The 10,587-nt window shown below is 66.7% G+C and overlaps 1 protein-coding gene across 2 annotated transcripts in view; it reads right to left on the reverse strand.

The window, feature by feature from the left end:
• Positions 1 to 10,587, reverse strand: part of LOC140386601 (claudin domain-containing protein 1-like) — a 157,995-nt gene that overhangs the window by 79,970 nt on the left and 67,438 nt on the right. For both annotated transcript variants that reach the window (XM_072469075.1, XM_072469074.1), the window contains exon 4: positions 1,400 to 1,537. In XM_072469075.1, the coding sequence (XP_072325176.1) occupies positions 1,400 to 1,537 (138 nt within the window). The remainder of the gene's footprint in view (positions 1 to 1,399; positions 1,538 to 10,587) is intronic.

Below are 10,587 nucleotides of genomic sequence, written 5' to 3' on the forward strand. Positions count from 1 at the left end.
TTTCATTTTTAATCTGAGGTATACATACTCTCCTTATTATCTCCCATCAGATCACCTTTGCCTTTACCACTTGAGTAATCTCATGTCCCCAGTTTCAATCCCTCATAGGCTGAAACTGATGTTGGAAACCAAGCTTTGATTTATGAACTAATTCTTAATCATCTGCCATTTCTGCTGCTAATCTCACAGTCTGAACCCTCTGTTCTTCCACATCAGTTCTCACAACATCAGGAATTGAATTTTTAAACTCCTCCAAAAGTATAATTTCTCTGAGAGCTTCATAGGTTTGGTCTATTTTGAAAACCCTTATCCACCTATCAAAATTACTTTGTTTGAGCCTTTCAAACTCCATGTATGTTTGACCAAATTCTTTCTTTAAATTTTTAAACGTTTGTCTGCAAGCTTCAGGGACTAGTTCATATGCATCGAAGATGGATTTTTTCACCTCCTCATACGTCCCAGATACCTCCTCCGGTAGTGGTGCAAACACTTCAATAGCTCTACCTACCAGCTTTGTTTGAATCAGTAACACCCACATGTCCTGTGGCCATTTCATTTGTTTGCCACCTTCTCAAATGAAATGAAAAAGGCTTCTACCTCCTTCTCGTCAAACCTTGGCAATGCTTGGACATACTTAAATAGATTCCCACCAAGCCTTCGACTTTGATTGTTATGGGTCCGGGTTTACAGAACCCCAAAGTATTTCATGCAGTTCAACTGACCCACAACTTTGAATCGATTGTGGTGTGGGAAGCACACGGCGTACTCTACAGATGTGATACAACAATTATGGACAAATGGTTTTTAAATCAAAGCAATCTTTATTTTATGAACTCAAGTTAACCTTTTAAAAACAAACATTGAATATCATAACACCCATGACTTCAAAGATAACCCCAAAAGACTACAACACTAAATAACCCTTCAAACTGTTCCTTTTGTCATGTTAGAGTACCTTTAAGAATTGGATGTTGAAGAAATGTACCTTTAACAGATGAAGCTGATCATATTACTGAAGTGATGTCACAAGGAGCTTGTGTGTGTCTGTGTGTTGGCACGGGGAGGGCGAAGGCAGCGGGGAGTGAGCGAGGGCGGGTGGGGCGAGGGCGGTGGGGCGAGGGTGGGGCGAGGGTGGCGCGGGTGGCGGCGGGCGGGGGAGGGGGGCGGCGGGGAGGGGGCCGAATGAACGGTGCAACATGCGAGGGGTCTGTGCTGCAGGAAGGACACCTCGTGGGAGGGTCTGTTCTCACGTAAGCTGTGGTTGGGAGGTGGGTCAACAGTGAACGAAGGCCACACTGCTGGGTTGAGGAGCACGGAAACGTTGCGATTTGCGGGTTGCTGTGGGGGAGGGTCAGAGCTAGGCAGCAAGGGGAGTGGAAGAGACTGGTTTAAACCGTACCTGCGAGAAGGTGTAGCACTCCAGTGCCAATCGCTGGATAGAGGGTGTGACAGGAACAAGCACACAATCCGATCAATGCTCCAAAACACATCAGCCCTAAGCTTATTAATGGGAGCAGGATCTGACAGCGATTCAGGTCTGCGAGAGAAGGTGGGAGAGAGGGAGGCGGAAGGAGCGAGGGGGAGGCGGAAGGATCGAGGGGGAGGCGGAAGGAGCGAGGGGGAGGCGGAAGGAGCGAGGGGGAGGCGGAAGGAGCGAGGGGGAGGCGGAAGGAGCGAGGGGGGAGGCGGAAGGAGCGAGGGGGAGGCGGAAGGAGCGAGGGGGGAGGCGGAAGGAGCGAGGGGGAGGCGGAAGGAGCGAGGGGAGGCGGAAGGAGCGAGGGGGAGGCGGAAGGAGCGAGGGGGAGGCGGAAGGAGCGAGGGGGAGGCGGAAGGAGCGAGGGGGGAGGGCGGAAGGAGCGAGGGGGAGGCGGAAGGAGCGAGGGGGAGGCGGAAGGAGCGAGGGGGAGGCGGAAGGAGCGAGGGGGAGGCGGAAGGAGCGGAGGGGGAGGCGGAAGGAGCGAGGGGGAGGCGGAAGGAGCGAGGGGGAGGCGGAAGGAGCGAGGGGAGGCGGAAGGAGCGAGGGGGAGGCGGAAGGAGCGAGGGGGGGCGGAGGGCGGGGGGAGCGGGAGGAGGCGAGGGGGAGGCGGAAGGAGCGAGGGGGAGGCGGAAGGAGCGAGGGGGAGGCGGAAGGAGCGAGGGGGAGGCGGAAGGAGAGGGGGAGGCGGAAGGAGCGAGGGGGAGGCGGAAGGAGCGAGGGGGAGGCGGAAGGAGCGAGGGGGAGGCGGAAGGAGCGAGGGGGAGGCGGAAGGAGCGAGGGGGAGGCGGAAGGAGCGAGGGGGAGGCGGAAGGAGCGAGGGGGAGGCGGAAGGAGCGAGGGGGGAGGCGGAAGGAGCGAGGGGGGAGGCGGAAGGAGCGAGGGGGGAGGCGGGAAGGAGCGAGGGGGGAGGCGGAAGGAGCGAGGGGGGGAGGCGGAAGGAGCGAGGGGGAGGCGGAAGGAGCGAGGGGGGAGGCGGAAGGAGCGAGGGGGGAGGCGGAAGGAGCGAGGGGGGGAGGCGGAAGGAGCGAGGGGGGAGGCGGAAGGAGCGAGGGGGGAGGCGGAAGGAGCGAGGGGGGAGGCGGAAGGAGCGAGGGGGGAGGCGGAAGGAGCGAGGGGGAGGCGGAAGGAGCGAGGGGGAGGCGGAAGGAGCGAGGGGGAGGCGGAAGGAGCGAGGGGGAGGCGGAAGGAGCGAGGGGGAGGCGGAAGGAGCGAGGGGGAGGCGGAAGGAGCGAGGGGGAGGCGGAAGGAGCGAGGGGGAGGCGGAAGGAGCGAGGGGGAGGCGGAAGGAGCGAGGGGGAGGCGGAAGGAGCGAGGGGGAGGCGGAAGGAGCGAGGGGGAGGCGGAAGGAGCGAGGGGGAGGCGGAAGGAGCGAGGGGGAGGCGGAAGGAGCGAGGGGGAGGCGGAAGGAGCGAGGGGGAGGCGGAAGGAGCGAGGGGGAGGCGGAAGGAGCGAGGGGGAGGCGGAAGGAGCGAGGGGGGAGGCGGAAGGAGCGAGGGGAGGCGGAAGGAGCGAGGGGGAGGCGGAAGGAGCGAGGGGGAGGCGGAAGGAGCGAGGGGGAGGCGGAAGGAGCGAGGGGGAGGCGGAAGGAGCGAGGGGGAGGCGGAAGGAGCGAGGGGGAGGCGGAAGGAGCGAGGGGGGAGGCGGAAGGAGCGAGGGGGAGGCGGAAGGAGCGAGGGGGAGGCGGAAGGAGCGAGGGGGGAGGCGGAAGGAGCGAGGGGGAGGCGGAAGGAGCGAGGGGGAGGCGGAAGGAGCGAGGGGGAGGCGGAAGGAGCGAGGGGGAGGCGGAAGGAGCGAGGGGGAGGCGGAAGGAGCGAGGGGGAGGCGGAAGGAGCGAGGGGGAGGCGGAAGGAGCGAGGGGGAGGCGGAAGGAGCGAGGGGGAGGCGGAAGGAGCGAGGGGGGAGGCGGAAGGAGCGAGGGGAGGCGGGAAGGAGCGAGGGGGAGGCGGAAGGAGCGAGGGGGAGGCGGAAGGAGCGAGGGGGAGGCGGAAGGAGCGAGGGGGAGGCGGAAGGATCGAGGGGGAGGCGGAAGGATCGAGGGGGAGGCGGAAGGAGCGAGGGGGAGGCGGAAGGAGCGAGGGGGAGGCGGAAGGAGCGAGGGGGAGGCGGAAGGAGCGAGGGGGAGGCGGAAGGAGCGAGGGGGAGGCGGAAGGAGCGAGGGGGAGGCGGAAGGAGCGAGGGGGAGGCGGAAGGATCGAGGGGGAGCGGAAGGAGCGAGGGGGAGGCGGAAGGAGCGAGGGGGAGGCGGAAGGTGCGAGGGGGAGGCGGAAGGAGCGAGGGGGAGGCGGAAGGAGCGAGGGGGAGGCGGAAGGAGCGAGGGGGAGGCGGAAGGAGCGAGGGGGAGGCGGAAGGAGCGAGGGGAGGCGGAAGGAGCGAGGGGGAGGCGGAAGGAGCGAGGGGGAGGCGGAAGGAGCGAGGGGGAGGCGGAAGGAGCGAGGGGGAGGCGGAAGGAGCGAGGGGGAGGCGGAAGGAGCGAGGGGGAGGCGGAAGGAGCGAGGGGGAGGCGGAAGGAGCGAGGGGGAGGCGGAAGGAGCGAGGGGGAGCGGAAGGAGCGAGGGGGAGGCGGAAGGAGCGAGGGGGAGGCGGAAGGAGCGAGGGGGAGGCGGAAGGAGCGAGGGGGAGGCGGAAGGAGCGAGGGGGAGGCGGAAGGAGCGAGGGGGAGGCGGAAGGAGCGAGGGGGAGGCGGAAGGAGCGAGGGGGAGGCGGAAGGAGCGAGGGGGAGGCGGAAGGAGCGAGGGGGAGGCGGAAGGAGCGAGGGGGAGGCGGAAGGAGCGAGGGGGAGGCGGAAGGAGCGAGGGGGAGGCGGAAGGAGCGAGGGGGAGGCGGAAGGAGCGAGGGGGAGGCGGAAGGAGCGAGGGGGAGGCGGAAGGAGCGAGGGGGAGGCGGAAGGAGCGAGGGGGAGGCGGAAGGAGCGAGGGGGAGGCGGAAGGAGCGAGGGGGAGGCGGAACAGGCGTGGGGGAGTCAGGTGGAGTGGGGGGAGGCAGAGGGGCAGGAGACAGAGGGGAAGGAGACAAAGGAGGGGGGGAGAGGGGGGGGGGAAGAGACAAAAAGGGGGCGGGGGAGACAAAAAGGGGCGGGGGAGACAAAAAGGGGGCGGGGGAGACAAAAAGGGGGCGGGGGAGACAAAAAGGGGGCGGGGGGGGAGGCAAAAAGGGGGCGGGGGGAGAGACATAAAGGGGGCGGGGGGAGAGACATAAAGGGGGCGGGGGGAGAGACATAAAGGGGGCGGGGGGAGAGACATAAAGGGGGCGGGGGGAGAGACATAAAGGGGGCGGGGGGAGAGACATAAAGGGGGCGGGGGGAGAGACATAAAGGGGGCGGGGGGAGAGACATAAAGGGGGCGGGGGGAGAGACATAAAGGGGGCGGGGGGAGAGGACATAAAGGGGGCGGGGGAGAGACATAAAGGGGGCGGGGGGAGAGACATAAAGGGGGCGGGGGGGAGAGACATAAAGGGGCGGGGGGAGAGACATAAAGGGGGCGGGGGAGAGACATAAAGGGGGCGGGGGAGAGACATAAAGGGGGCGGGGGGAGAGACATAAAGGGGGCGGGGGGGAGAGACATAAAGGGGGCGGGGGGAGAGACATAAAGGGGGCGGGGGGAGAGACATAAAGGGGCGGGGGGAGAGACATAAAGGGGGCGGGGGGAGAGACATAAAGGGGGCGGGGGGAGAGACATAAAGGGGGCGGGGGGAGAGACATAAAGGGGGCGGGGGGAGAGACATAAAGGGGGCGGGGGGAGAGACATAAAGGGGGCGGGGGGAGAGACATAAAGGGGGCGGGGGGAGAGACATAAAGGGGGCGGGGGAGAGACATAAAGGGGGCGGGGGGAGAGACATAAAGGGGGCGGGGGGAGAGACATAAAGGGGGCGGGGGGAGAGACATAAAGGGGGCGGGGGGAGAGACATAAAGGGGGCGGGGGGAGAGACATAAAGGGGGCGGGGGGAGAGACATAAAGGGGGCGGGGGGAGAGACATAAAGGGGGCGGGGGGAGAGACATAAAGGGGGCGGGGGGAGAGACATAAAGGGGGCGGGGGAGAGACATAAAGGGGGCGGGGGGGAGAGACATAAAGGGGGCGGGGGGAGAGACATAAAGGGGGGCGGGGGGAGAGACATAAAGGGGGCGGGGGGAGAGACATAAAGGGGGCGGGGGGAGAGACATAAAGGGGGCGGGGGGGAGAGACATAAAGGGGGCGGGGGGAGAGACATAAAGGGGGCGGGGGGAGAGACATAAAGGGGGCGGGGGGAGAGACATAAAGGGGGCGGGGGGAGAGACATAAAGGGGGCGGGGGGAGAGACATAAAGGGGGCGGGGGGGAGAGACATAAAGGGGGGCGGGGGGAGAGACATAAAGGGGGCGGGGGAGAGACATAAGGGGGGCGGGGGAGAGACATAAAGGGGGGCGGGGGGAGAGACATAAGGGGGGCGGGGGGAGAGACATAAGGGGGCGGGGGGAGAGACATAAAGGGGGCGGGGGGAGAGACATAAAGGGGGCGGGGGGAGAGACATAAAGGGGGCGGGGGGAGAGACATAAAGGGGGCGGGGGGAGAGACATAAAGGGGGCGGGGGAGAGACATAAAGGGGGCGGGGGGAGAGACATAAAGGGGGCGGGGGGAGAGACATAAAGGGGGCGGGGGGAGAGACATAAAGGGGGCGGGGGGAGAGACATAAAGGGGGCGGGGGAGAGACATAAAGGGGGCGGGGGGAGAGACATAAAGGGGGCGGGGGGAGAGACATAAAGGGGGGCGGGGGGAGAGACATAAAGGGGGCGGGGGGAGAGACATAAAGGGGGCGGGGGGAGTGACATAAAGGGGGCGGGGGGAGTGACATAAAGGGGGCGGGGGGAGAGACATAAAGGGGGCGGGGGGGAGAGACATAAAGGGGGCGGGGGGAGAGACATAAAGGGGGCGGGGGGAGAGACATAAAGGGGGCGGGGGGAGAGACATAAAGGGGGCGGGGGGAGAGACATAAAGGGGGCGGGGGGAGAGACATAAAGGGGGCGGGGGGAGAGACATAAAGGGGGCGGGGGGAGAGACATAAAGGGGGCGGGGGGAGAGACATAAAGGGGGCGGGGGGAGAGACATAAAGGGGGCGGGGGGAGAGACATAAAGGGGGCGGGGGGAGAGACATAAAGGGGGCGGGGGGAGAGACATAAAGGGGGCGGGGGGAGAGACATAAAGGGGGCGGGGGGAGAGACATAAAGGGGGCGGGGGGGAGAGACATAAAGGGGGCGGGGGGAGAGACATAAAGGGGGCGGGGGGAGAGACATAAAGGGGGCGGGGGGAGAGACATAAAGGGGGGCGGGGGGGAGAGACATAAAGGGGGCGGGGGGAGAGACATAAAGGGGGCGGGGGGGAGAGACATAAAGGGGGCGGGGGGAGAGACATAAAGGGGGCGGGGGGAGAGACATAAAGGGGGCGGGGGGAGAGACATAAAGGGGGCGGGGGGAGAGACATAAAGGGGGCGGGGGAGAGACATAAAGGGGGCGGGGGGAGAGACATAAAGGGGGCGGGGGGAGAGACATAAAGGGGGCGGGGGGAGAGACATAAAGGGGGCGGGGGAGAGACATAAAGGGGGCGGGGGGAGAGACATAAAGGGGGCGGGGGAGAGACATAAAGGGGGCGGGGGGAGAGACATAAAGGGGGCGGGGGGAGAGACATAAAGGGGGCGGGGGGAGAGACATAAAGGGGGCGGGGGGAGAGACATAAAGGGGGGCGGGGGGAGAGACATAAAGGGGGCGGGGGGAGAGACATAAAGGGGGCGGGGGGAGAGACATAAAGGGGGCGGGGGGAGAGACATAAAGGGGGCGGGGGGGAGAGACATAAAGGGGGCGGGGGGAGAGACATAAAGGGGGCGGGGGGAGAGACATAAAGGGGGCGGGGGGAGAGACATAAAGGGGGCGGGGGAGAGACATAAAGGGGGCGGGGGGAGAGACATAAAGGGGGCGGGGGGAGAGACATAAAGGGGGGCGGGGGAGAGACATAAAGGGGGCGGGGGAGAGACATAAAGGGGGCGGGGGGAGAGACATAAAGGGGGGCGGGGGGAGAGACATAAAGGGGGCGGGGGGAGAGACATAAAGGGGGCGGGAGGCGGGAGAGACATAAAGGGGGCGGGGGGGAGAGACATAAAGGGGGCGGGGGGAGAGACATAAAGGGGGCGGGGGGAGAGACATAAAGGGGGCGGGGGAGAGACATAAAGGGGGGCGGGGGGGAGAGACATAAAGGGGGCGGGGGGAGAGACATAAAGGGGGCGGGGGGAGAGACATAAAGGGGGCGGGGGGAGAGACATAAAGGGGGCGGGGGGAGAGACATAAAGGGGGCGGGGGGAGAGACATAAAGGGGGGCGGGGGGAGAGACATAAAGGGGGCGGGGGGAGAGACATAAAGGGGGCGGGGGGAGAGACATAAAGGGGGCGGGGGGAGAGACATAAAGGGGGGCGGGGGGAGAGACATAAAGGGGGCGGGGGGAGAGACATAAAGGGGGCGGGGGGGAGAGACATAAAGGGGGCGGGGGGAGAGACATAAAGGGGGCGGGGGGAGAGACATAAAGGGGGCGGGGGGAGAGACATAAAGGGGGCGGGGGGAGAGACATAAAGGGGGCGGGGGGAGAGACATAAAGGGGGCGGGGGGAGAGAGACATAAAGGGGGCGGGGGGGAGAGACATAAAGGGGGCGGGGGGAGAGACATAAAGGGGGCGGGGGGAGAGACATAAAGGGGGCGGGGGGGAGAGACATAAAGGGGGCGGGGGGAGGAGACATAAAGGGGGCGGGGGGAGAGACATAAAGGGGGCGGGGAGAGAGGGCGGGAGAGACATAAAGGGGGCGGGGGGAGAGACATAAAGGGGGCGGGGGGAGAGACATAAAGGGGGCGGGGGGAGAGACATAAAGGGGGCGGGGGGAGAGACATAAAGGGGGCGGGGGGAGAGACATAAAGGGGGCGGGGGGAGAGACATAAAGGGGGCGGGGGGAGAGACATAAAGGGGGCGGGGGGAGAGACATAAAGGGGGCGGGGGAGAGACATAAAGGGGGCGGGGAGGGAGAGACATAAAGGGGGGCGGGGGGAGAGACATAAAGGGGGCGGGGGGAGAGACATAAAGGGGGCGGGGGAGAGACATAAAGGGGGCGGGGGGAGAGACATAAAGGGGGCGGGGGAGAGACATAAAGGGGGCGGGGGGAGAGACATAAAGGGGGCGGGGGGAGAGACATAAAGGGGGCGGGGGGAGAGACATAAAGGGGGCGGGGGGAGAGACATAAAGGGGGCGGGGGGAGAGACATAAAGGGGGCGGGGGGAGAGACATAAAGGGGGGCGGGGGGAGAGACATAAAGGGGGCGGGGGAGACAGGCGGGGGAGAGACATAAAGGGGGCGGGGGAGAGACATAAAGGGGGCGGGGGAGGAGACATAAAGGGGGCGGGGGGGAGAGACATAAAGGGGGGCGGGGGGAGAGACATAAAGGGGGCGGGGGGAGAGACATAAAGGGGGCGGGGGGAGAGACATAAAGGGGGCGGGGGGAGAGACATAAAGGGGGCGGGGGGAGAGACATAAAGGGGGCGGGGGGGAGAGACATAAGCGAGGGGCGGGGGGAGAGACATAAAGGGGGCGGGGGGAGAGACATAAAGGGGCGGGGGAGAGACATAAAGGGGGCGGGGGGGAGAGACATAAAGGGGGCGGGGGGAGAGACATAAAGGGGGCGGGGGGAGAGACATAAAGGGGGGCGGGGGGAGAGACATAAGGGGGAGCGGGGGGAGAGACAGAGCGGGGGGGGAGAGACAGAAAGGGAGCGGGGGGGGAGACATAAGGGGGCGGGGGGAGAGACAGAAGGGGGCGGGGGGGGAGAGACAGAGCGGGGGGGGAGACAGAGCGGGGGGGGGAGACAGAGCGGGGGGGGAGACAGAGCGGGGGGGGAGACAGAGCGGGGGGGGGAGACAGAGCGGGGGGGGAGACAGAGCGGGGGGGGGAGACAGAGCGGGGGGGGAGACAGAGCGCGGGGGGGAGACAGAGCGGGGGGGGAGACAGAGCGGGGGGGGGAGACAGAGCGGGGGGGGAGACAGAGCGGGGGGGGGAGACAGAGCGGGGGGGGGGAGACAGAGCGGGGGGGGGGAGAGAGACAGAGCGGGGGGGGAGACAGAGCGGGGAGACAGAGCGGGGGGGGGAGACAGAGCGGGGGGGGGAGACAGAGCGGGGGGGGGACGACAGAGCGGGGGGGGGGAGACAGAGCGGGGGGGAGGAGACAGAGCGGGGGGGGGAGACAGAGCGGGGGGGGGAGACAGAGCGGGGGGGGGAGACAGAGCGGGGGGGGGGGAGACAGAGCGGGGGGGGGAGACAGAGCGGGGGGGGGGAGACAGAGCGGGGGGGGGAGACAGAGCGGGGGGGGGAGACAGAGCGGGGGGGGAGACAGAGCGGGGGGGGGGGAGACAGAGCGGGGGGGGGGAGACAGAGCGGGGGGGGGAGACAGAGCGGGGGGGGGAGACAGAGCGGGGGGGGGGGAGACAGAGCGGGGGGGGGAGACAGAGCGGGGGGGGGGAGACAGAGCGGGGGGGGGGAGACAGAGCGGGGGGGGGAGACAGAGCGGGGGGGGGGAGACAGAGCGGGGGGGGGGAGACAGAGCGGGGGGGGGGAGACAGAGCGGGGGGGGGGAGACAGAGCGGGGGGGGGAGACAGAGCGGGGGGGGGGAGACAGAGCGGGGGGGGGAGACAGAGCGGGGGGGGGAGACAGAGCGGGGGGGGGGAGACAGAGCGGGGGGGGGGAGACAGAGCGGGGGGGGGAGACAGAGCGGGGGGGGGAGACAGAGCGGGGGGGGGAGACAGAGCGGGGGGGGGGAGACAGAGCGGGGGGGGGGAGACAGAGCGGGGGGGGGAGACGAGACAGAGCGGGGGGGGAGACAGAGCGGGGGGGGAGACAGAGCGGGGGGGGGAGACAGAGCGGGGGGGGGAGACAGAGCGGGGGGGGGGAGACAGAGCGGGGGGGGGAGACAGAGCGGGGGGGGAGACAGAGCGGGGGGGGAGACAGAGCGGGGGGGGGAGACAGAGCGGGGGGGGGGAGACAGAGCGGGGGGGGGAGACAGAGCGGGGGGGAGGACAGAGCGGGGGGGGGAGGACAGAGCGGGGGGGGAGGACAGA

Source organism: Scyliorhinus torazame, chromosome 12, assembly GCF_047496885.1.
Source record: "Scyliorhinus torazame isolate Kashiwa2021f chromosome 12, sScyTor2.1, whole genome shotgun sequence".
NCBI classification, from domain to species: domain Eukaryota; kingdom Metazoa; phylum Chordata; class Chondrichthyes; order Carcharhiniformes; family Scyliorhinidae; genus Scyliorhinus; species Scyliorhinus torazame.